The following is a 26945-nucleotide window of genomic DNA, read 5'->3' on the forward strand; positions in this document are numbered from 1 at the left end:
TGCAGGTGAGCTGTAATTCCAGGAGCTCTCCATGCCACACCTGTAGGTTGGCTACCCCTGGGTTGGAAATATTCCTGGAGGTTTGGAGGTGGGACTTCAAAATCATACAATGCCTCAGAGTCCAGCCTTCAAATGAGCCATTTTTGCCTGCAGTTGGTAGGGAGTGGTGCAGGAGTGTCCCTCCTGGCCTATGGGTTATAGCCAGTCCTTACCAGCAACTGTTTGTATTCTGGGGCGCAGACAGGCAGACCAGCATCAGTCCTGTGAGTCTGGAAAGTGCAGTAAATATTTGTAAGTGTAAATAAATACTTACAGCCTGAAACTGTAAATCAGTGGTCCCCAACCTGCGGTCTGCGGCCCGGTGCCGGGCTGCAAAGGCCAGCGCGCCGGGCTGCGGTTCCCTCTCCTCGCCCCCCCCCCCCGCAGTAAAAAACTTCCCAGGCCGCAAGCTTGCGACCCGGGAAGCTTCTTACTGTGGGGGGGGAGGGAATCAGGGCCACGCATGTGTGATTTCGGCCGCGCATGCGCTCGGTGCGGGCTCCCATGCGTGCGGCTCGGGCGGGGCAGTTGCCCTGCCGGTCCCCAGCTGAATAAAGGTTGGGGACCACTGCTGTAAATAGAGAACAAGTAAATGTCTGGAGAAACATAGTAACTTAAATGACTTATTGCCCTGGCAAATAACCTTGGCCTGGCAAATAAAAAAACAGTATAAAAAACCTTACTAAGGTCAAGACTGCTGTGCACATAGAGTCTTCCTCTTAGGGTTGCCAGCTTCCCTGTGAGGCTTGCTACCCCACCTCCCTCATGTGGAGTCTGCTATGGGGAGAGAAAGGGAAGACGATTGGAAAATGCTTTGAGACACTTGAGGCCTGCTGGGACACTGCGGCCCATTCCCAGTTCTCTCAGATCTCTCACAACCCCACATACCTCATAGGTTGACTATTGTGGAGAGACAAATGGAAAAGGTGTTTGTAAACCACTTTGAGACTCCTTTGGGTAGTTAGCAGTAGGGTACAAAAATCCGTTCTTCTAAGGAGCAACCATGAAAGAAGCATGTGGGCACATAACATTTTACCAACATGTGAAAACATGAGAGACAGAAGGAACAGGGTGGACACCTGTGTACTGTGACTACCCCATGTGTATTAGGGCAGAGGGGCATTTCGGTGAATGTGGCCTAATTCACACAAGAAGGGAAATGACGCAGAACTGGGCGGAATTGGTTGCCATGTAATCTTCCCCTAAGAAGAGTCTCCAGTCTGATTTTCCCTTCACATATCTGAGGACATGGCTCTGGAAAGCTCATCTGTAACCACTATGCCAAAATTCCCAAAGGTCAGTCCTCTCCCACACTCAACGAACATTCCACACCACAGGTTCTTAACACCCATATCTCCACACCCATGCCCTCATTTGCCACCATGCCACCACAACCTCCCACACAACACACACATTCAACCCCATGCCCTTACAGACTGGAGAACTCCTCCCCTTCCTCTTCCCACTGCCAAGCTCTAGCGCCCGTTGTATTCTTGGATACAACGGGCTTTGCCCCTAGTCTTCCTATATAATCATAAAGCGCAGAATCCTGGACATAGAATATCAGACCTTATTTGTGCTGGTAAGAAAACTTGCTCTCCTTTAATTTCAGTCATACCACTACATTTTATTTATTTATTTATTTTATTTGTATACCGCCATCACCTGAGGCTCAGGGCGGTTCACATGGAACGTATACATCAAACTCTTTTTTTTTGTATCATCAAATAGAAATAACAGCAATGGTAATGATAATTACAAGAGAATAATAATTTAACAGGATGACAATCAAACAGGTCCATGATTGTTCAAGTCTGGAGCATGGATTTGTGGGAGGGAGGTTCAGGGGCCCAGTGGGTATTATTAGTTCCAGTCAACCTCAGCCAAATGCCTGGCAAAGGAGCTCTCTTTTGCAGGCCCTGTGGAACTGTTTTAGTTCTCCCCGTGGATCAGAGGACATCTGCTAGGATGGGTTTTCCCTTCAGCTGCTCAGGCAGGCAGGGTTTGATTAAAACACCCTTCTTCTGGTTCCTGTATTGCACGCTGTGTCTCATCTCCAGTCTTTTGACTGCCTCAAATGGGAGAGCAGCGTAGCTAGTGATCTCTGCTCCTTTTTTTTCCTAATGCCTTTCTCCATTTAGTTCTAATCTTCCTCCCTACCTATCTCCTACCCCTTCATTCTCCCCTTACCTTCCCAAGTCAAGTTCTTCTTAATTTTGGACTAACGTACAGGGGGGAATTAAAGAGAGACAGGTAGGAGGAGGCACGATAGCCATTTATGGTGTGTGTGGAGCCTTTTCCTTCATGGTGGAGTTTTTCCATTTAACAATAAACAGTTTTCTTCATTTATTAAAAAGTTGTACAATCTTCATGAATATGGAGAAGAAGTTCTCCAGGTCTTGTCTGTTGGTGCTCCAGTGGTGGCCATCCACTCTCCAGGTGTTGTCTCTGAAGATGGAAAGGTAACATTAGAGACCTAGAAACCCAATAGATAAGGCAGCTGAGATTGCACTACGTAGGGCACATGAAGCCATGGCGGTGATGGTAAGACCAGTAACAATTACATCTATCCTAAATAGGGTAGCTATTGTTTGGGCAAGAAAACTGATACAGCTGTTTCCAACAGAGAATGCCCAAGTTCATCTCATTTCCATGTAAGCTATAGAAGAAGTTCAGATTCAGAGCAATTCAAAGGAGTATATTCATTCTTCTTCACAGTACCAAAACTGAATGGGGACTGGAGAGCAATCTTGGATCTGAAGTTCACGAACAGATACAGCATGTTAAAAAAGTTCTGGATGGAAACACTCCTCTCCATCGCGGACTCTCTACAGCAGGGGCAGTCAACCTGTGGTCCTCCAGATGTCCATGGACTACAATTCCCATGAGCCACTGCCAGTGTTTGCTCATGGGAATTGTAGTCCATGGACATCTGGAGGACCGCAGTTTGACTGCCCCTGCTCTACAGGATGCAGAGTTTCCAACATCCCTGGACCTCACAGAGGCATACCTGAATGTACCAGTTTTTCCGCCTCACTGCAGGTTTCTGAGGTTTTGCACTGGAAGTATACATTACCAGTACTAAGCACTACCCTTTCTGCTGGCAGTCGCACCAAGAGTCTTTTTGAGACTCCTAAAAAACATAATTGTCATTATCAGAACAGCTGGAATATATCTATACTAGTAAAAGAGCCCATTGTATCCTAAATACAATGGGCGCTAGGAGGCAGTGGGAGAGTAAAAGATTTCTTACCCGGCGCTGGGTTTTCTGACTGGCGGCCATTTTTTGCGGCGGCTTAACGGCGGAGGCGAGGGCTTGATCGGCGGCAGCAGAGGCTTGAGGGCAGAGGCGGCTTTACAGCGAAGGCTTGAGCGGCGGCTTGACGCGGCGAGAGGCGCTTCGCGCCTCTCGCCGCGCCAAGCCGCCGCCCAGGGAGCCCCCGGCAGCCGTGCTTCGCGCGACTGCCGGGGGCTCCCTGGGCAGCGGGCTGACGGGTCGGAGGCGCTTTGCGCCTCCGACGCGTCAGCCCGCCAGCAAGGAAGCAACTGCGAGCCGCGCTTCGCATGGCAAAGCGCGGCTCGCAGTTGCTTTCTTGAGCGGCAGCTTGACGCGGCGAGAGGCGCTTTGCGCCTCTCGCCGCGCCAAGCCGCCGGCCAGGGAGCAACTGCGAGCCGCGCGAAGCGCGGCTCACAGTTGCTTCCTTTTGAGTGGGGTGGGAATCGACCGAGCCAGCAGAGGCTTGAGGGCGGAGGCGGCTTTACAGCGAAGGCTTGAGCGGCGGCTTGACGCGGCGAGAGGCGCTTTGCGCCTCTCGCCGCGCCAAGCCGCCGCCCAGGGAGCCCCCGGCAGCCGCGCTTCGCGCGACTGCCGGGGGCTCCCTGGGCGGCGGGCTGACGGGTCGGAGGCGCTTTGCGCCTCCGACGCATCAGCCCGCCAGCAAGGAAGCAACTGCGAGCCGCGCTTCGCATGGCTCGCAGTTGCTTCCTTGTGAGTGGGGTGGGAATCGACCGAGCCAATCGGCAGGCGCTTTGCGCCTGCCGATTGGCTCGGCCGATGGTCCGTCAAGAGGAAGGGGCCAATCGGCACCCTTCCTCATCCCGGACCGAGCCCGCCCTAACTCCTCCTACACAGCCCTTACGGCTTTATTTAGTCCGTGGCGCCCGTGGCGCCATGGGCGGTGTAAAGATCTGTAACTTGATGGCGTTCTCGTGAGGTCGAGGTTCAGGATGGAAACGTTAAGATTCATAACAGAGTCCATACAAAAAGGAGACCTGCTAACATCCCTAGATGTAAGGAAACATATCTCCAGGCCCCGCCCCTTTCTCCACCCACACAGCCCTTAGGGCTTTATTCTTACCGCTCTGCGGAGCGGTTTACAGATTCTAGATTGGCCAAAAACACTATTATATGCATTCCTCCCTTAACGATTATACCATGACGGTTAAAAAGAATAATTTATTTCAAAGCAGAGATAATTGTGATAACATCTTCCAGACCAAGAAGGCCATGGGGTTCAACTCTGAAGCAACTGGCACCGTGACGACTGCTCAGAGTTACTGGTATCTCCAGAACTTCTGGACCAAGGTCCCGTCTTGCACCCAGTACCAGAGTGCTTAAGTTTAACCACATGGAGCTTGAGTGGAAAGGCTTAAAGGTCATAAGATACAGTGAAGAAGGTATCAGCAATTTCTGGATGTCCAAGCAACAGTCTACAAATAAAATTTACAATTATACTGGATAAGTCTTCATGCATTGGTATAGGAGTAAGAAAGTAGACTACTTGAAGCCAAAAAAGTCAGAGACGTGCTAGACTTTCTCAAAGTTCAGGGCAAAGCAGAAATTAAAAGCAGTAACCTTAAGGAGACAGATAGCGGCATCAACAGCAGTTCTGCCATTAATTAATGGGAAGTTCCTATCAAAACATCAACATCTGAACAGCATGATGGCGACAGGTCCTCCGGCAGTTCATTGGTTTCCCACCTGGAACCTAGATGTGGTCATACAAGGTCTCACCAGACATCCCTTTGAACCTTTACACTAGGTATCACTGAGGGTCCTGAGAATAAAAACTCTTGTTTTGTGGTGGACATAACAGGACAGGTGAGTCTTAAAAGTAGCAGCGTTGTCAGCACGGAAGAGCTTAAGCATAATACATTAGAACAGGAAAGTATTCCAGTTGGTTCCATCCTTTCAACCCAAGGTGTCTTCAACATTCCAGGTAGAGAGAGAAGTAGTAATACCAACCTTTTACCTCTGTTCAAAAATGGATAAGGAAAAGGCATGCCATTCATGGAAGAGCATGGAAGATTTGCCTGAAGGAAATAAAACAATTTAGTATCATCCAGGCACTATTAGAGCTATTTCACAGCATAACAAAGGATCAAAAATGTCTGCAGGAGCAATAAGCAGAGGATTAAAGGAGTGTATAAGCAAAGCCTTAAAGTGCCCAAAGAGACAACCAACGGTAGAAGTGACAGCACATTTGATGAGTTGCGCAGTAATTAATGCTGACTTAATTCAACAGAGCTTTAGTAGAAGAAAGTTGTAATGTGGCTATGTGGACATCAGTTTTGAAGTTTATTAGATGGGGCACAGCTCAGGGAGGTCCCAGAGGATATCCACGCCTCCTCAGAGAGAGAATGACAATTGGATACTTACCCTGAAGAGTCCTCCTCCTCTGACAGGAAAAAAGAGGACATCCTCATCCCTCCCACATCATCGTTAACAACAACAACCTGCCCCCTCAAAAAAAAGGAATTCAGCATCATCTGGAGAACTTGAGGATGAGTGCATGAAAAATCACTTGGGCCTGCCATAGTTATCAGTTATATTTTGCTAATTCTGTATTTTCTTCTTCTCGTTCAGTATGATTTATAGTTTACAGTGTGATAGTTAAGTTATAGAAGGTGTTGGAGTTCCCAAACTGAGTTTGGGTGACTCCCACCAAGCACAAACAGGAAGAAGAATTTGAATAAGTCCTAGCTCCATGATGAAATGGTGGAAATCACCCAGAGGATGCCCTCTTTCCCCCCCCTCAGAGGAGGACTCTTCATGGTAAGTGTCCTTTTGTTGGTCTCCCATAGCTCCAGCACCTGAATGCCATGGGGACAAGTTACTTCCTCTAGAGTTACCCCTCTAGAGGAAAAGCTGCTTGCTAAGGTGCCCCGCCTCTCTTGGCTCTGGGTCTTCCTGTTGCACTGGACTAGCATTTCCAAGATGGGGAAGCACTTAATCTATGGCCGACTTCTAATTTATCATAGAATTATAGAGTTGGAATGGGCCATACAGGCCATCTAATCCAACCCCCTGCTCAACGCAGGATCAGCCCAAAGCATCCTAAAGCAATTTACAAACAATTTTTTAATTAAAATAACAAAGTTTTAGAAGCCGATGTTTAGCACAGCACAGAGTTAAATGAAAGAGTCAAAAGAAATTGGATGGAATGCAATCCTTCCCCAGAGGTGGAAGACATAGTGGGTTTTATCCACCCCTGGCTTCACGGAGGCAGATATGCTTTCTCCCCCTGCTGCTATCCTTAGTCAGCATGTCTTCTCCAGTTCTTTTCTGCCTCATATAGGGAGAGCAGGATTTTCTCCACATGGAGGCAGTGGTGCGACCATTATTCAGTCATCCACCAGTGTCTGTATGTTGGCCCAGCCGGAGGACCAGCTGGATTCATCTTCAGCTGACTCCAGTCAAGCCAATCCTCCACTGCCAGGTTGTCTGGGGTTGTTGATGGATGGTTGCCCATTAACAGAAAGTGCTGGAAGTTATCCACATACTGGGGATAGTCTGGCCTAGCCCAGCTTGAAAATATGGATCAGCTGGACAAGGGGGTGTATATAGATGTTAAATAGCATCAGGGAGAAGATGGGTCCCCGTGGGATGACATAGTTTAGGTCCCTGCGCTGGGACATATCTTCCCCTATTGCCACCCTCTGTCACCAGCTATTTCAAGGCTGTGGCTCTAACACAGAACTTGGATAGGCGGTGGGTCAATAGTTTGTGGTCAACCATGTCGGACATTGCTGTCAGATCTAGATGGAGCAGCAGCACTGACTTGTCTAGATCCAGCTTTCTCTGGAGATTGTCTGTCAGGATGAACAGCGCTGTCTCTACTCCATGTCCAGGCTGGAAGCCAAATTGGAAAGGGTTGAGCGCTGAAGTTTCTTCCAAGAATCCCTGGAACTGTCCTGCCACCAGCCATTCAGTCACCTTACCTAGAAATGCTAGTTGCGAGACTGGGTAATAATTGGAGGGATCCAGTTCTTTCACTTTCTCTGGGAGTGTCCCTGAAATCAGGGAGAGGTTGATGAAATCCAGGATGGGACCTCGAGTCTCCTCACCGCCAGCTATGAGGGACACAGCTCAAGAGAGCAAGTGGTTGGCTGGATAGCTGCCAGGGCCTTGTCTACTTCTGGCACGGAGAGTGGATTGGTCCAAAATTGAATCCTGAGATGGCGAAAGGTTCTCTAGTTCACAATCTTAATGAAATATGATGGGAAGGTCCTGGTGCAGCAGCAAGATATTCTCCTCAAAATTGATCACAAAGGCCTCATAGCTAATCTTTCAGTTTATTTTGGGACAACCCTAGGTATGTCAATGACCTAATTGTTTTAAATGTGCTGGGCGTGAGCTCATGGAGGCAATGTCGGCTACATAGAATTCCTTCTTCTCCCTTGACATTCAGGAGGACGCCTCGGTGGGTGTTTCCCGCCACTTTAACTGGGAGGCAGGACTAATTTTCAACTTCCTGTCCTGCGTGGTGGGAGGCACCCTGCTCCAGTCGTCTTCCTGCCTATCCTGGGAGTCGCAGGTCTGACTGGTCTCTCCCAAATTATTAATGTGTAGTGTTAAAATTGATTGTTAATTCAAATTAAATTGTAGTTCATAAGTCATTAGTTCTTAGTACTAAAGTGTTTAGAGTGTCTGAATTGTTTTTTCTTAAGATTAAAACATAGTTTAAATTCTGTTGTATACTAAAGAGCTGGCTTCAGACGGCTTGATTATTAATACAGAAAAATCACACCTATGGCACTCTCAGGTGGTTTTTCTTATTGGAGCTGTACTGGATGCTTCAGCAGCCACGGCCTCTTTACGGGTTGATGGAGCATTGCAAATTAAGGCATTAGTTAAGCACTTGGTTAACAAGAGATTTCAATCTTTCAAAAATTATTGGGTCTAATGGCCTCTATCACAGCTACAACTCTGAACGTGACCTTTACAAAATTGTTTTTTGAGTAAATTGTGCCCTGTGATAGACTTGTCAACATATTCGGTTCACGGTAGTGAGAGCCATAGTTAAGATAGTTGGACTGGTGGAACTGTATTTATAATCTTCTAGTTGGGGTGCCTTTTGCAGAAGGGTCCTTCAGATTTCTGTAACCTCCAGTGCTTTGTTGCAGGGTTGAAAGCCCCATAGTGGGTCACTCTCTATACAAATTACACCTGAAGAAAAAGGATTTTCATGTTAATATTTTAGAGTTACGCGCAGTAACATTATCTTATTTGCAAAAATTACCAAAGGGAAATTCATTCAAGTAATTACAGACAATGACTTGTATAAACTGGCCAGGAGGCACTGTCTCGGCAGCCCTGTGCAGGGAAGCCACTGTAATTTGGTAGGTGGTTAAAGCTCAAGGATCCTCTCTCCAGGTAGTGCACATAGAAGGCAGCACCCGTCCACGCAGGATGGGGTGATCTGAACACGAGTGGTCCCTGAGGGAGAATTATATCTACCCAGTTTTTCAGCAGTGGTTTTTTTTGGAAGTGGACCTTTTTGGTACCTGAGCCAATATGAAAGCCCCAGAATTCTGCTCCGGAGCAGGGCTTGATCAGCTTGAACTGGGACATGTTTTTCAGATGGGCAAGTTGTTTTGTTAATTCCCACCATTCCCACTTATCCAGAGAGTGTTGATAAACATTTGGAGAAAGAACACCTATTGTTCTCCAAAGGTTGTTATATATATTTTCCTAGTGGCAAACCTGCTCCAGAGCTGCCCGATGCTGCATCATGAGATACACAGGACTTCTGAATGATCCCAACTTGGGTTTTTTTTGACAGCATAGCCAATGTCTTAATCAATGCACGTAGACTGTACTAGAAGGTCCCACATGAATAAATGACTGTTGTTGAAGGTTAAAGCTGAAAGTGCTAAAGTGGAGTTACAGCTGAACATCAAGAAGTCGAGTAATGACTCCTGGGGAATTACATAACATTGGGGGTTGATGATGAAGAAATTGGAATTCTTCAAGATGTCTGTTCCTTGACTCCATCATCAACCAAAAGGGAGACTGCATCCAAGGAATCAGGATATCAAAACTGGGAAAGAGCACCCAAGAGGGAGCTAGAAAATATCCCTAAGAGCAAGGATGTGTTGCTGGTGACCAAAATCAAATTAATTCATGCCAGAGTATTCTTCATTGCTACGTACGGATGCGAAAGTTGAACAGTGAAGAAAGCTGACAGCAGATAAGTAGATTCCTTAGAAATTTGGTGTTGGAGAAGAGAGGAGAGAAAATACAAAATAATGCTAGGATGATGGATTGATTTCATTAAAGAAGCCATGTCCCTCATTTTGCAAGACCTGAGAAAGTCTGTTAAAACTTGGGCATTTTGGAGGACATTAGTACATACTCACTGTAATCTGGAAGTGACTTGATGGCAACATGTAGATACACACACAACAGTGTTGGGATATCTCAACACCCATCAAATCTTGCTTATTAAGGTACTCCGTTGTGGTAAGAATTTTCCAAAAGCCCAAGGGATGTCACACTGTCGTCGTTGACTTGGATAGCAAACATTTAGCACTGTGTACATCTCTGATTAAACCTTGAATTGTATTAGGAACATATTGAGAATTTTCTTATAATATTATTATTATTTATTACATTTATGTACCACCTTCCCTTAAGGCTCAGGGCGAGTCACATGAAACATAGTGGAACAGGAACGGTACAGAGAAATCAGTAACCATAAATAATAATAATATAGTAATGGAACAGTATTATAGTAAACAACAGAACGATAGTGAGAACAGTAAATTGATAACTACACTGTACTGATGGACCCATGGTTGGTTGGTTCAGGCATTGAGTTTAATGTGAGGGATGATCAGGGGCCCAGTGGGAAGTGTTGGTTCCAGTCGACCTCAACCAAATGCTTGGCAGAAGAGCTCCCTTTTGTAGGCCCTGTGGAATTGTTCTCATTCCGTTAGGGCCCTGATCCTCCTCCAGGAGCTCATTTCAAAAGGTGGGTCCCAGGACAGAGAAAGCTCTGGTCCTGGTTGAGGTCAGGGGAGCTTCTTTGGGGCCAGGGATCACCAGCCAGTTGGAGGTGGCAGAGCGTAAAGCTCTTTGAGAAGAGTAGGTAGAAAGGCTCTCATATACACTGGGCCCAGACTGTGCATGGCCTTAAAGGTGATTCCCAAAATTTTAAGCCTGTTCCGGAATTCAACTGGTAACCAGTACAGTTGTTGGAGAATGGGCCGAATGTGGGATGTCCATGGTGTCACTGTGAGGATCCTGGCTGCCTCATTCTGGACCAGCTGTAGTTTCCGGAACAAGGTTAATGGTAAGTGAGTTGCAGAAGTATATAAATAGCACCTTAAAAGCCTCCTTATATGCTTTGTTAATGCATTCTTGGGCTGCCCTACCAATTGTCCTCCTTCGGAGCAAGCCTAGTATGGTTCAGTTTCCTGAATGTATGGATTAACGTTCTATGTTGTGATAGCAGAAACTGCCCAAGGCTCTTGAAAAGACCTGAAATGTACATTAAGCATTGTCAGTAGCGTCTTTGCCTTTATATCCTGTGCATAGTGTGATAAAACGTTAGGCTCATGCAGTTAGTCCTGTGGAGAATCAATCTCCAGATTTAAGGGAGAAGATGATCTTTGCAGTATGGCCAGCTTGTTCTCAGGAGGGGCTTCTCTTGAAATGCTTCACGATGGAATGTAATTGAATTCACAATGGCAGCAGTTTTTGTAACGCCATTGTGGTTGAGGCCTACTCTGAATTTCACTGGTGATAACCCTGGTGATTATTTCCAGAGTGAGCAGATTGTTGGGGTTTGAGGAACAAGATTTGGTGGGCCTCTTAATTGTGAGGTCTTAACTTGTGGTTTCCCCCCTCTCCTTTGCCCCTTCAGGTGATTCCGCCCAAGGAGTGGAAGCCGCGCAGGAGCTATGATGACATTGACAACATGGTCATCCCTGCTCCCATCCAGCAGGTGGTGACGGGACAGTCTGGGCTCTTCACGCAGTATAATATTCAGAAGAAACCCATGCTGGTTGGAGAATATCGGCGCTTGGCCAATAGTGAGAAGTATGTACCAGTTTGGATCACGCTTCAGTAGGGTGCGATTTAACTATAATAAAAGCACTTTCTTATTAGTCATCAGTAACTCCACACAGTCATGCATGCTGTGTGTGCAGATCTCTGCATAATATTTCCTCCTCCTTTTTGTATGGCAGCTGCGGGTTGGAAGGACATGAAAATGACATCTACTTATCTCTCCCCCCTATTCCCTAGCACGCAAGGATCCTTTCCCCCTGTCAGCCTGGGTGGTTTCAGAATTTAGGTGCATGGGCATCTCTGCTGCCTGTGGCTGTGGGAAACAGAAAGGTTGGCCATGCTGCTGCGGTGAGGACAGAGGGGAGAAATTATATGTAGAAAGTTCTTTTGGATGGGAAGTAATGTCAAGCCTATGTGAGTCCTGATTAAGAAATGTGAAGCTGTGCTGCTATCCCATTGTAGTATAGAGGGTTGGAATCATTGGCAGAACTTCCCTGGGTGACTTTGAGTTCCTCACCGACCCCCAATCTAACCTACTTCTCAGGATTGATGTACAGGTGCCTTGAGCTTCTTTGTAGGAGGTATGGAATAAAACTTTGATAGGCATATATATATATACGTGGATGACATGAAACTGTCTCCATGTGGTTAGCCGTGACGTTTGGGGATGCTGGGATGGCTGAGTTAGGTGATCTCCTATTGTTTTATCCTGCCCTTCTTCCATGACACTTCACATACTTTTCCCTTCCATTGTAGCTTCATGTCAGGTAGACGAGAAAAGGTGGCCCTTAGCCTCAGAACATACCTGTGTTGGGCAGATTTTGCAGCTTTTCTCACCTATATACCATTTTTCTTTATCAGGTACTGTACTCCCCGGCATCAAGATTTTGATGACCTGGAACGCAAGTACTGGAAGAATCTGACTTTTGTGTCCCCTATTTATGGAGCTGATATTAGTGGTTCTCTGTATGACTCGGTAAGGAACATTGGCTAACTTTGCAAAGATAAATTAAGTCATATTTGTGCTATATGCTGAAGCTAGTTTGAAATTCAGTTTTAATTGGAAGAGCTTCTCCTAGAGCCAGAGCCTCTAGTGTTTTTTAGCCAAAGACCCCTTTGGAATTCCGAATGGGGATGGTGGGCAGAACCACAAAATGGCTGCTGTGGGAGGCGGAGTCAGCCGCGTAATGTCAGGGGGTGAGAATGTGCACAACTCCCATTTCAGGCAGAAGCTTTGTTGAACAGAATGCCTTCTAAAATTAATATACTGTTTAAAAATACTTGTTTTCGTAATTCACTGTATATACTGAGCTCTCTAAGAAATCCTCATCTTGCGGCACATGTCTTCAACTTTCATACATCTTAGACATTTTGGTAAAAGGGAAAAACACTTATCTTGGCTTCTTCTCTGCTCTCCTGAGTTAAGAAAAGGGATGTGTGCATAACCACTACACTAAGCTGTCTCACATTAGGGACCCCTATTGTAGAGACCCCTGGTGGCTTTAATTTAGTGGAACTGATGCATATGTTTTCGGTGCCAGATCCCTGACCTCTGAGAGAGACAGGTCTTACCATGATCAGTAACCTCCTTTTTCTGTGACAAAATTATGCTTTGTTTTGCCTTGAATCATAGAATCATGGAATTGGAAGGTACCTCCAGGGTCACCTAGTTACCCCTGCAGAATGCAGAAATCTCACAGCTACCTGCCCATCCATAGTTTCCCCAATATCATGCCCAATGTCATCCCCCCCCCTCAAGAAAACCAGTCTGGCCTGGAAGAAATTCGCCTCCTGATCCCAGAGTGGTGATTGGCAAGCACTGACTCAACCTTTCCTGCCCACCCACTCAAAATCTGCCTAAGTTTAGAGAATGATGGCTATCTAGCCTCTGCTTAAAACCTTCCAAATAAGTAGAACCCACCACCTCTTGAGGCAGCCTGTTCCACTGAGGAACCGCTCTGTCAGTAACTTCCAGATGTTTAGCCAAAAATTCTTAAAAAGATATAAGTGAATTCTTCTTGTCATACATGCAGGATGTGGAGGAGTGGAATATCGGAAATCTGAACACCCTTCTGGACATGGTGGAGCATCAGTGTGGTATAATTATTGAAGGAGTGAATACCCCCTATCTTTATTTCGGGATGTGGAAGACCACCTTTGCATGGCATACAGAGGACATGGATCTCTACAGCATCAATTACCTGCATTTTGGAGAGCCAAAATCTTGGTGAGTGCTTAGTGCTTTGAAGGGCCACAAAGCAGGCTTTTCTGAAGTGCCTAGCAGTTTAGCCAGACAACTTGTCAGCCAGACTGTGTTATGCCCTTCTAGACGAAGGAAACTCATACTGCTCAGGCATGTTCAAAAGGCGACTGGCTGAACAAGAAAAATGCAGTACACTGAAAATGAAAGAAGATACATTTCTAATTCTACAGCCAGCCTGAATTTCTTTGCAAATCCAAATGCATGTCAGTCATCTCTCAGGGGCTTCTTTGTTACTTGCTTATCCATATCCCGTGGCGACCTGTTGTAAGGTTCAAACTCCCCCCCCCCCCCCCAGCCCAAGGTCTCCCAGCTGGCTGCATGTGGAGGAGTGGGGAATAATACCCAGCTCTCTTAACCACTACACCAAGCTAGAATTTGGGAAACCTCCTTGCAAATACTGCAAAAGGAAAGGCAAAAGACTGCTGCATTGTGAACAAACTAACTGGAGTAGATGTAAGAATGTGTAGCCCCATGTGGGAGGTGTGTTGCCAAAAGCATCTTTGGCACATGGAGGCCATCCATTCTACCTCCCCTTCCCTTCCAAAGTACCTGTTGCTGCTTTTGGCAAACACAGCTTGCCCTTGCTCAGTGGGTTGTCACACCCATTCCCATTATTTTTTGTGTCTCGTGAGAGGGCCCAAGAATGCTCCGGAGTGGAGGAACAGGCTGTCCTTCCCTTTCAGGAGGGATGTTGCTTCTTATATGGCTTAGTTGGGAAGGGATCTTGTCAGCAGTGGGGTGTGCATGCCTCCAGCTAGAGATCTGGGAAAGGATCTCACAAGGAAGGCATTCTCTGCTGTGCTTTAATACCTGGCAGCTTCTGAGTCCCTGATATATTGTTGTACCTTATAAATATTGACTGTTGAATCCTACAGATGAAAGTTTAAATGTCACACTGGAACTGTTGTCTGCCAGGGCACAGTGATGCCATTTCTCCATGTCTCAACAACATGCTGATCTCCAGGATGGCAATGTCTCTGGCTATCCTGGTGGCCCCAACCTTAGGGGGAGACCCCAGGGTTGTTTTCAATGTAGAAATGAGAAGCAAGAAATGTGGAGGTCCCTGTGAGACCAGCCACGGTCATGATGTTATTTGTGCACCTTTTAAAATTTAGCCTCAGGATCTTTTGTTCTTAGCCACAAAGGACATGTTATATTTCTGAGGCACTCTAGTCTGTCTTAACAATAATTTACCTCTCTGCCCTATATATATATATATATGGTTATTCCCCTTCGTATATAAATCATAAAAGGGTGGAGTCTTACAGTTGTATACAACGTAGAGTTGAATATGGGTTATTTTGCATGTATAACATTCTTATTGTAGTTGTCTTACATCCAGGGTCATCTTCCAAAGGAGTTGCTTGAAAACTCTTCATTGCTTCCTGGCCTCCACTAGGTGGGGCCCATGTCACAGCTATGCTCACTCTGTCTCTCTGTCCCTTTGTCTGTGTTCTTTGGTTCAACATTGAATTTTCTGCCTGTTTATTTCAGCATTCTGTGGGAGCTAGTAAAGGGTGCTTTGAATCTGGTGATGCCCTTTTTAAAGGGGTGTGTGGATTTGAAAACAGGTCCTCAGTGGAGAAAGAGTTTTTTTTTCACCCACTTCATTTCCTTTATTGCTCGCAAAGTTTTCCAAAGAGGAAGCCGGGAGTGAGTTGTGAGTGTCCTACATAGTGCAGGGGGTTGGACTAGATGACCCACAAGGTCCTTTCCAACTCTATTATTCTATGATTCTATGAAAGTAGATTGGGTGAAGCCTATGGCCTACAGGCAGGCTTCATTTTAAAATATGTATTACCATACTATGCTGATAAGTTTTTTGCGGGTCCCCTTAGTTGATGCACCAGTTATAACATTACAGTCTCTGGAGTTGTCTGAAGATGGAGAAGGATACATTGGTGACAGTCTAGATAAAAGGGTTGACTTTGCATTAATGAAAGTGCGCAAATCCATAGCAATGACTATGAGAGTATCTTCCACAGCTTTTCTTGTGTCCAGGGTTGCCACAATAAGGAAATATTGCGGCTCATTTAAGACAATAACCATTGGCTTGCTGAGGGCCCCTGCAGATGCAACTTTGGACTCCATGATTTTTCGTCACAAGCCTTGGCTTTTGCCACTGTAGCCAGAAGAGAATGATGGCAATGTGCATGGCAAACAGGATATAATTCCAAAGCAATCGTATCTGTGCACATATTTCAAGGAGATGATTTGGAGGAGATGGTTTGAAGGTATACCATCAAGGAGATGGTTTGAAGATATACTCAACAAGGGACCAAAAAAGGCCCCCTAGAATTTTAAGACATTCTGATTGAAGGCACTTGTGCCTAACACACGCTCCCTAGGTTTAAACAAGAAAACAAAAGGATCAGCTGGAACCAGCGGAAACAAAAATAGATCCAGTACGATGGGGCAGATTCCACTCTGGTCTTCTGCAGCAATTACTGAGACCCTTCGAAAACCAGATGATCAGTAAACAAGGCATTTAAATCTGAGTCCCATAGAAGGTGAAATGCAGATTGATATGGCAGACAAAGTTGCACAATCTCAAACAGAGCAAGCATGTTCAGATCACAGAGGTGAAACAAATTTTCATGGACGGAAGCCTGTCCTTTATTTATATCCTGTCTTTCTCCCCATTGGAGGCCCACGGTGGCTTACATAATTTTCATCGCCTCCATTTTATCCTTACAACAACTCTGCAAGATAGTTTAGGCTGTGAGTATGTGGCTGGCCCAAGAGGACACGTGGGGATTTGAACCTGGATTTCCCCGATCCTAGTCCGACACTAAAGCAATGACACCGCACTGGCTCTGAAATCTGTCAGATTGCCCCTGTGCCTGAAGGTTTTGTATGGCTGTATTGGCTGGTAGGTACAGTTTTTTCCTCGGTACGAAAAGCCTCAAAGGTCATCTGGCCTAGTCTTTGGTTTCCAGCGGAGGCCCGCCAAGTGTTTACAAAAAAAAACAAAAACAAGAATCTCCCAAGCAGGACAAGACAGTGCCGGCCTGAAAGAAGCTTTAAATCTGTCCTCTGGACCTACGGCTTGGCTTGCGATGCCTCCAAGCTCGCATTTGGCTTCAGGCTGTCTCCGTCGGAGTCTGTCCTCCTCTAACATTCTGTAAAATGTGCTCTTGTGAAAGTTCACCCATTATTTATGATCTGTGCAATAAATAGTTCTGTTGGGTAGAATATATTCATTGGAAGGATAGGATTAATTGCGATTGCTTGGAAATGCCACGTGAAAGCAGAGTGGAGCGAACTAGTAAATGCAATATTAATACTTGGCTGGCTCCAGCTTTAACAGGATGTCTGAGAATACCCTCTGAGTGCGCACCCTTTTGATAAGAGAAGACTAATCCTGCTTCCTGATGGGGGCTCTGTAATCAGCAGACCACTCTTGCAGATGTTGCTTTTGGATTAAGGCCAGAAGCAGTTGAGCGTCCTGGACACAGATTTATTAACGGAGATTAGTTTGAAACCTCTTCTGGCCAATGCAGGAGGACTCAGGATTTCTGAATCGAAAACTGGCCTCCCGAGATTGATTTTTCTCTCTTGCTCTAATGCGGCTCCATGCACGCTTCCCCCGGGAAAGGGTGGGCAGCAGTCAGTCCCGTCTTTGCCAAGGACAGCCAGATCTCCCTGCAAAGCTGTTGCAGCGTTGATCTGCATTCATTAATGGGATTCCTGTGAGCTGACCCCGCTCACTGATGAGACCAGTGAGGCTTGATGATAAAGGAGACTTAGCAGACGCCAGGAATACAATTGGAGCAAAGAGGGGAGGGAATGATTGGCTCACAGTGGATCCAGTTGCTTAGTATCACCAGGGCTTTGAAAAGATAAAGCCGGACTAAAGCTGCAGCTCTGAAGCTGATAGGGAGCCTAGCCTTAGGGCTGGTCATGGACCTCTGTGTCACAGGGGTGTGAAGATATCAGGAGAGAGCAGCTGGCAGATATGAGTGGACAGTGGCAGGGCCCGCACTGTCCCCTCAGCTGAAGCTTGATGCTTTTGAATTGACCAAGTTCACATTGTCTGGTGCTATGTGCCAGTGGCCCTACTGCTGAGCAATTGAGTGTGGATTTAGGCTGAGGTGCAAGTGTGAATCCTGTTTCAGAACACTTCATTTTCTTTTAGCTTTACTGTTTAGAAAAGCAGCTGGAATATGTCATAGTAAACTGATCAAGTCCCCGACCACAGGCTGGCCAGAGATTGACTCTTGGTGGGCTGCTGCAATTGCTGTTAAGACTATCTGAAATGTGTGACCGGTGAATGACAGTGAGGTGATACGGAAAGCCGAACCATGGAATCATAGAATCGTAGAGTTGGAAGGGTCCTCCAGGGTCATCTAGTGCAACTTCCTGCACGATGCAGGACACTCACAGCTGCCTACATACCCATGATGACCCCAAATTCATATTCAAGTGATCCTCCCGCCACAAAAAAATCTCCAGAATCCAGCCTGGCCTGTAGGGAATTCACCTACCATCCCACAGTGGCAATTAGTAATCCCATGGGTATTCAAGGAAGGGCCACAAGTGGCAAACACTGGTGCATCCCTTCCTGCCCACCCACTCCCAATCTGCCTAAGTTCATAAAACCAGCATTTCTGTCAGAAATCTAGCCTCTGCTTAAAAACTTACAAAGAAGGAGAACTCACCACCTCCTGAGGAAGCCTGTTCCACTGAGGAACCGCTCTCTGTCAGGAATTTCTGGATGTTTAGCCGAAACTACTTTTGTATTAATGTCAACCCATTGATTCTGGTCCGACCCTCTGGGGCAACAGAAAACAACTGTGCTCCACCTTCTTTATGACAGCCCCTCAAATATTTGAAGATAGTTATGATGCTTAGTTGCTTTCTCTCCAGGCTAAACAGATCAAGCTTCTTCAACCTTTCCTCATACGACTTGGTCTCCAAACCCCTCACAATCTTTGTAGCCCTCCTCTGGACATGCTCCAGTTTCTCTACATCTTTCTTTAGTTTGTAGTGCCCCAAACTGAACACAGTACTCCAGAGCGGAGTAAAGTGGTAACATCACCTCGCGTGATTTGGACACTATATTTATTTTAATACAGCCCCAAATCCCATTTGCCTTTTTAGTTACTGAGTCACACTGCTGACACATGTTCAGTGTATAGTCTACTAAGACCCCCAGATCCTTTTCACGCATAGTACTGCTAAGACAAGTCAAACCAGTCCTTTAGTGATATATATGATTTTTCCTACCTAAATGCAAACTTTACATTTTTCACAATTAACATTCATTTTAGCTGAGATTTCTAGCCTGTCAAGATCATCCTGCATCCTGATTCTATCTTCTGGTGTGTTTGCTACTCCTCCCAGTTTAGTATCATCTGCAGATTTAATTAGCACCCCTCTATTCCTTCATCTAAAGCATTTATGAATATGTTGAACATCACAGGGCTCAGGAGAGATCCCTCAGGCATTCCACTCGTCACTCCTCTCCAAGAAAATGAGGAACCATTTACAAGCACCATTTGGGTGCGATCTGTCAACCAGTTCTCGATCTGCCTAACAGTAATAGGATCCATACCACATTTTACCAACTTGCCAATAAGAATATCATGCGGAAATCAAGGTAAACAATTTCCACAGAATTCCCCTGCTCTAGCAAGGTAGTAACTTTCTCAAAAAATAGAGATAAGTTTAGTCTGACATGACTTGTTCTTGAGAAAGTACAAAATGGGATGGTAGTTATCAGGCTCCTGCGGGTCCAGAGATGTTTTCTTTTTCGCAACAGGCATGCCACCGCCTCTTATAATCCTTCCAGGAATTTTCCCGTTGAGAGGTTGATTATTTCCCAGAGGGGGGCCCTATTCTGATGTCTGCTGTTTTATGAGCCACCATGAGCATGGGTCTACTGGGCAAGTGGTTGGCCTCATTGCAGTTAACATCCTGTACACTTCAGCTAATGTAAGTCATCTCTAGTAACTCAGTATTCTCTCCAAAGACAGCCAAGGGGCCTCTTGTTCATTTTCTTTGTCCAAGGTTGGAGGGAGAATAGAGATTTTGTCTGCAAAATGACTAACAAATGCCTCACAGCTAGTATTCGATTGGCTAGTATTTTGGTGTTCTTCATCTTTTGAATAGATTGAGCTCTTCATCGACGGCAGTGAGAGATCGAACTATGCTAAATAGTTGTGTTGGGAGTGAGCGCGCAGACATGATGGTAGTCGAGTAAAAGTTGCATTTTACTGACTTTACTGCCATCTCATAGGCTGTCATCTGCATTCTATAAGATGTTCTTGATTCTTCGTCGTGAGTTTTCCTCCAAACTCCCTCTAGTCATCTCAGCTCCCATGTCTTCTTGCGGAGCTCCTAAGTATATTAGGGGCCTACTTGAGATAGCAGCGGAGAGGATGTCTGGGAGCTATCTCATCAGTGGTGGTGAGTATTCTGTCATGCTAGTTGCTGACCGGTCCATTTAGAGAAGTACCGGGAGGCATTGGGTCCCGCAGAGCGTTCAGGAATCCAACTGGATCCATAAGTCTCCGTCGGCAAGATAAAATCTGCCCCGCGCCCAACTGAGGGGGAGGTGGCAGCCTTAGCCGAGTCTTGAGAGCATGGTGGTCTGACCATGGCATGGCATCAGCAACGACCAGATCCACGTCCAACCCTGCGCTGAAAATGAGATCCAGGGTGTGACCTGCTTGGTGGGTAGGGCCAACAACAAATTGTGAGAGTCCCAAGAGTTGCCATGGCTGACACTAGGTCCAAACCATTTTCAAAGGGCAGCAGCTCTGCATGGAGTGTAAGGTCCCCCCAGAATTAGCAGTCTAGGGCAGGGGTAGTCAACCTGTGGTCCTCCAGATGTCCATGGACTACAATTCCCATGAACCCCTGCCAGCATTTGCTGTCAGGGGCTCATGGGAATTGTAATCCATGGACATCTGGAGGACCACAGGTTGACTACCCCTGATCTAGGGAATTGTAACATCCAGGTAGCCACTGCTTCCAGCAGGGCTGGCAGGCATCTGATGGAGTGTTGGGCGTGTGGTAAACCAGCCAGATGGCCACACTCTTGGTTGTGCCCCATCTGAGGCCAACACATTCAGTTCCTGGGATTGACAGTGGATTAGGATTTTACTACTCCTTCCCGCTTCATAGTCTGCGACTGATGGTGGGTGGAGAGCCCACCATCTTTCTTTAAGGGCAACTGACTCCCCTTCCCTGAACCAGGTCTCTGTCATGCATGCCAAGTCCACTCCATGCTCTGTGAAATATGGTTGCAGAGTGGAGGCTTTGTTATTTATTGACCTGGCATTGCACAGCATCAGTGTTGGAGCCGAGTTATTCACCTTTGCCTCCACCGTAGTGACCCGAGAGATGGGGTGGAAGTTAGAAGGTGTCCGAGCATAGCCGTATCTCAATCTCTGAAACTTCCTCCCACCCCTGTCTTGGCTTCTTCCCCTTATTATTGGGATCCCTCACCTTTTGGGGACCTGTACCCTTAATTATGACGGATGTTTGAAGGCTATCTATGTCTGATGCTTTGTTGTTGATTGCCTTAGTTAGTGTTTGGTTACTGTTTGTTGTAGGTCAACATCCCCTTGGATTGCCAGCTGATTGTTTACTATCACGGCCAACCTGATAGCATTTGAATTTAGGAAGTGCTTTGTATTGCATGCTGGTTCATGGGCATGTGGGGAGGGGAGGGCTGGGGTGCCCCTTTCTAGATAAGCAGTGTCTTGCGTCTATATTTTATGATAACTTCATTGATAATTGACTAAACTGCTGTGGCACCCTTTACTGCGGGGCTGTTTGGAACTGTTCAAGGTGCCGTGTGGCTGGGGTTTGCATGCAACAGCATACTGCACAGACTCTGTGTCACAGCTGCACATGCACTCATGCAAAGGCCAGCTGCTGTATAAAACTTGAAATCTCTTCTCCTGTAAAATTTCCCCCAAGAACTGAGGCCCTGTTAAAGATCTCCCTGGGCAGCAGGAAAAAAGTTCTCTTCCACTAGAAACATGGCCTTCTGGGTGTACATTGTCTGCAGCCTGGTACAATTTGTGTGTTGTGTTCATTATTGATATTCATGCCCTTGTTGTTGACTAAATGCTAGGAAACTGGCAATCCCGTTGGGTAGTAGAATGAAGACTCCTTGAGTTTTCATTCTGCCCATCAGGTGAAAATGGAAAGTATGCACTAGTGGTCTTTTGCATACCATCTCGTTCATAGTGAGTCTCAGTCCTGAGTGAGAACTGGGGTGCGATAATTAGCAAGAGTGTCAGACAAAGACTGGGAGATCCTGAATCAAATCCGTACTGAGCCATGAAATTCATTTCTGCTGACTTGGGGCCGGTAACCTAGTTTACCTCACTAGGTCCTGGTCAGAATAAAATGGAGAGGGGAGAATTTTGCATGCTGAAATATTAGGAGGAAGATCCGGATAAAAATGGAATGGCGTCTCTTTATTTCCGTAGGAGTCACGTGACTAACACCTTTGTTGTTTTTCCGCTCTCACTTCTGCAGTTAGCGCTGTTGGGGCAGTAGGGGGAGCCCTTGGCTTTCCAGAAAGACCCTGTTAACAGCTGGCGGCTTTTTGTCAGAAATCGCTGTTAATGATGATTCCGTGACTCTCCGTTTTTTCTAGCCCCACCTCTGTGGAATTTTCCCAGCTTCTTCCATCCTTTTTATAGACTCCTCGGCCGTGGTAGTGATCATCTTAGAGAGGCCCCCTAGGAGTAGGAGCAAAGGCAGTTAACAGAGTCCACCGGCTTGGAGGCCATGTTGCCCAAGAACAGAAGCAGCACTGTTGTTATGGCTGTGGGCAGGAAACATGTTTGCAATGCAGAGTTGCACCGTTTTTATACATGTGTGTCCTCCCATGCCTTTAAAATAGCTTGTTCACAGCAAACCCTTGCTTATGTAACATCTTGTTCTTAAATTATAGAGGTTTTCATAGAGCTGCAAGTGGTAATTGGGTTAATCAAATCACGTAAATCGATCAGCCCCTGGGGCATCTGAATTAAGTTCACACTTGTTTTTTAGAGAGAGGTTAGTCATGATGTTACCGTAATAAAAAGTCAAGAAAATAGACTGGTTTTCTGGCAGACCACGTTATGTAGGTAGCACCTGTTAAATTGTATATCCTCTTGTGCTTTAGGGTGGCCTGTGGCTCAGCAGCAGAGCATCGTGCTTTGTAGGCAGAAGCCCCCCATCATCACCAAATAAAAGAGTTGTGTGATGTGAAAGACCTCTGCCTGGGGAGCTCCTACTAGTCAGAGTAGACAATACTGGCCGAGTGAGGCCCATGTGAGGTCATTCTAATCTGGTGACCTGGGTTTGATTCCCCACTCCTCCACATACAGCCAGCTGGGTGACCTTGGGCTTGTCACAACCTTAATAGTGCTGTTCTGACCCAGCAGCCCCGTCAGTGCTCTCTCAGTCCCACCTACGTCACAGGTTGTCTGTGGTAGGGAGAGGAAGGGAAGGCGATTGGAAGCCGCTTTGAGACTCCTTTGAGCAGTGAAAAGTGGGGTATAAAAACCAACTCTACTTCTTCTCTTCTTCAGAGTTCTGTCCCTCCCCCTGGGAAATGCTCTGCCACCTTCTGCAGCCTGCACATTGGCTTCCATGCATATGGCACCTCTCAGATACTAACTGGAGGTTGGGTCATGAACAGGTGCTATTGCTATTGGGAGGAAGAAGCACTGACATCACGAGCCCAGGAACCAGGTGATCCTGGAGAGCCAGTCCCGTGCCCCTGCAGCTTCTTGTCTTTGACAAAGTGCTGTTGAGAGAACTTCTGGAGGTCTTAAGTTTCTAGTCCAGGTACTTCTGGCCCTGAGCTGCTGCCTCTTGTTAGCTATGTATGGCTTGTTTCTGCTGCGCCCTCACCCTCTGTCAGTGCTGCCGTCTTTGATCTGGCTGAGAGAGGGAGAGGACTGGGATAGGTTGCCATTGGTTCCTTGCAAGGCTTAGCCAAGCTGAACCTAATCAATGAATCAAGGAGCAGAAAGGTTTTACACCCCAGCGCTTGCATATCAGAGTACAAATTATCTGACTTTGAGGGAATCAGGTTACGCGAGTCCTTAGACACATCATGAAAAAGAATCAGGATGCTATGAAACAGCTAGGCATTTGCTTGCTCTCTGGTACCATTGAAACCCTGCAAGGTAATGCATGGATGAAGAAAACTGAGCAAATTGTGTGTTTGTTCAGGTTCATTTTGATTGTGTTGCTCAGTGACCAGCAGGTTTGGCATCTGCGCTCTGTCAGACTAAAGCATCGTCTTTGAAAGTTGGGTCGGGCCTCAGGAATGTCATGTCTGACCTTTTGTAGAATTCTTCCAAGGGCCAATAAAGTTGCACCGGAGCCGCAGAAGACACAGCAGAACGCAAAGCCATTGTGTTTAGGCATTGGGTGGGTGGTTCCTGTTTTCATAGCAAGCAGAACTAGCAAAAATTTAAGCTCTTCTGCCCAGCCTCTAGCGTTGTACATGGAATGCTTTTGGATGGTCCCTTTTCTTGCTGCAGGGTCTTGAAAACCATCAGCCATCAACTTTCCCTTGTTTTGAAATGATTTTCTTCCATCCTTTTAGATTGCATCTGAGCCCAGTTCCTTTGGACGGGGCTTCAGAATAATGTCATGGTTCTCTGCTTGGCCCCTTCCTCTTGCCAGAAGTGTTTATGCAGTGCACCCCAATTTGGGGTGGGGGTTCTTTCTGTATTCTGGAACAGAATCTAGAATCTGGGGGACAGATTCTAGAAGAGGCTTGATGTTCATTGATGATTTGCTTGTGCTTTAGTTATTTAGTTGTTCGCATGAGAGAGAAGAATGGGTAAAATCCCATTTCTGAGATATGAGTGAAGGCATTTCAACACTTACACAGTAAAGTGCCTGTGTTTTGTCAAAGCCCAATCTGCTGTCTTGTGATCCGAGCCACCTCTGCATCGATCGAATGTTGCCGTTCTGGTTTTATGGTACATTGAGTTGTCCAGGCTTCCCCTGACTTTCTGGCTTGCTGTGCCAGCTAGGAAATATCATTCCCCGAGAGCTGTTCAGGATTGAGAAAACTACCTGTCAGAAGCAGCCCTGGAGCTCAGAGCTTTGGAGCTGCCATTTTCGCTTGTCTTGATGCAAAGTGTCCTTAGTTCCTGCTTCACTGGCAGCCATTGCATCCCCCCCCCCCCCAGCAAGGGCATGTTTTCTCTGCCCTTGTCAGTCGTCGCCCCCCCCCCCCCCGTCAGCTGCGTGTGTTGCGTGTGTTCATGTGTGGTGTAAGGTTTGATTTCAGGTTGTGTGGCATCAAGTCAGTGGCAGTAATGTTGGTGGCTGTGAGCCACTTGTTCCTCTTCAGATGTGACTGTAAATCCTCTTTTTAATCTGCACTGCCTTGCTGATAATTAAATCATCTGGCATATTAGTAAGAGAGTGGCAGCCACCAGTTAACAGCTAGCAGTTTTTTAGAATTAACTGGCTCAAGCACAGGTGCCTGAAACACAATCCTTCCAAGACCGAGGTTCTGTGGCCATGGAAGAAGGGTTCAGATCAGGAAGTGCGTCTCCCTAGCCTGGATGGGGTGCAATTGGAGATCGCACTTCTAGCCAGGAATCTGGGGGTGACCTTTGATGCCTCCCTTTCTATCGAGACACAGGTCACAAAGATAGCTAAGCTGGCATTTTTCCACTTACGCCTAGAGAGGCTACTATCATCCTACCTGGCCCCGGAACACCTAGCCACTGTAATCCATGAGACAGTCACCTCCAAACTAGACTTCTGTAACTTGCTTTACACTGGCCTGCCCTTAGCCTTGACCTGGAGGCTGCAGCTTGGTCAAAATGTAAATGTACCCATGAGGGTCCTCACTGGAACGTCACGGAGGCCCCATATCCAGCCTGTGCTGCAGCAGCTGCATTGGTTGCCAGTGGTGTTCCAGATCATGTTTAAAGTCTTGGTTTTGACCTTCAAGGCCATTCGCAGTCTGGATCCGGCATACTTGAGGGACCGCCTATCTCCTCATGTCTCTAGCAGGGCATTATGCTCTGCAAATCTAAACAGGCTAGTGGTCCCTAGCCCAAGAGAGGTCCGCCTGGCCTTGACCAGAGACAGAGCCTTTTCGGTCCTGGCCCCCACCTGGTGGAATGAGCTCCTTGAAGAGCTGAAGGCCCTGGCAGAGCTCTCGCAGTTCTGCAGGGCCTGCAAGACAGAACTCTTCCACCAGGCATTTAGTTGAGGCCGGGCGGCAGAACATTGATCGGGCTCCCCCACCTAACTACCCCATCTTTGGTGGGAGGTGGTATTTCCAGCCATTGCATGGTTGGGGCGGGGGGGGGGGGGTTGTTTGCTTTTTCTGGTTCAGTTTTAATTGTATTTTTTTATTGTGAACCGCCCCAAGTCATCTTGGCCCCAAGAGGCGGTATATAAATCCAATAATAAAATAAATAAATAATAAAATGACCACACATTGGTATTCCTTTGTCTCATTGGTATTCATGACAATTCACAGAGTCACATAAGCAGAAGAGGTAGGGTCCCTGGCAGAAGAAGCTTATGGGCTGACATTTGACCATAATCCCCCCCACTCCGAGTTTTTTTGTCCTTTAAAAATTAAAAATAAAAAACAATAGGGATCTGCAGTTTTCTGGTCAGTGCCATCCAGCCTAGCCCGGCATAGGAAATGCACATCTGTGGCAAGTGTTCAGGGCTTGGGCACAGCAGCATTTGACAAAATTGGTTTGCAAGGATGGGGCGGGGGGCAGGAAAATGAACAGCAAGCGTGAGCACTAAAGAAACATTGAAGTGCTCCATTATTCTGGCCTATCCCCCTCCCCCATTTTTGGAAATAGTTCTGCAGTAGTGGAGAGAAGGAAAGCAAAATTTATCGTAATGTTTGATGATTGATGGCTAGTTGCATCACCATTTGGCAGAGCGAGATCTCTTACCCATTGATGGGTGAGCCGGTTGAGGGCTTGGATGCTGCTTGTTCCTGTATTTTGTTCTGTGGGGGAAGAGGGGGCATTTGGATTTTTTCCCCCTCTGCCTCTTCTGGCGGGTGAAAGCTACCCAGGAAGAAAATGGTGCCTCTTCATTAAAAATCTGCGAGTAGTATGTGTGTTGCTCTGGGGCTTGCAAGGAGAAATGATGTATATATTGCAATGCCAAGTTTGCATCCCCCAGTAATTTGGTGATAGATGGGAGGCATGCGGCACTGAGTTATTAATACAGGCTTTCAGGCTTCATATACCGCAGTCATTAGTTAATCAGTGTGAGCCACGCCAGCTCACCTGCTAGCATTCCCAGGGCCTCTCCCCCCTCCCTTGCGCAGGGCCCTGTTCAGCCTGCAGGGGGTGCCGTAACGATGGCCGTGGGGACTCC

At 46.7% G+C, this 26945-nt stretch overlaps 1 protein-coding gene across 4 annotated transcripts in view; it reads left to right on the forward strand.

The window, feature by feature from the left end:
• The window catches only part of KDM4B (lysine demethylase 4B), a 189161-nt gene that overhangs the window by 34254 nt on the left and 127962 nt on the right, over window positions 1–26945 (forward strand). For all 4 annotated transcript variants that reach the window (XM_077332098.1, XM_077332097.1, XM_077332100.1 and 1 more), the window contains exons 3-5: window positions 11190–11365; window positions 12197–12311; window positions 13369–13562. In XM_077332098.1, the coding sequence (XP_077188213.1) occupies window positions 11190–11365; window positions 12197–12311; window positions 13369–13562 (485 nt within the window). The remainder of the gene's footprint in view (window positions 1–11189; window positions 11366–12196; window positions 12312–13368; window positions 13563–26945) is intronic.

Source organism: Paroedura picta, chromosome 4 (genome assembly GCF_049243985.1).
Source record: "Paroedura picta isolate Pp20150507F chromosome 4, Ppicta_v3.0, whole genome shotgun sequence".
In the NCBI taxonomy this organism is placed as follows: domain Eukaryota; kingdom Metazoa; phylum Chordata; class Lepidosauria; order Squamata; family Gekkonidae; genus Paroedura; species Paroedura picta.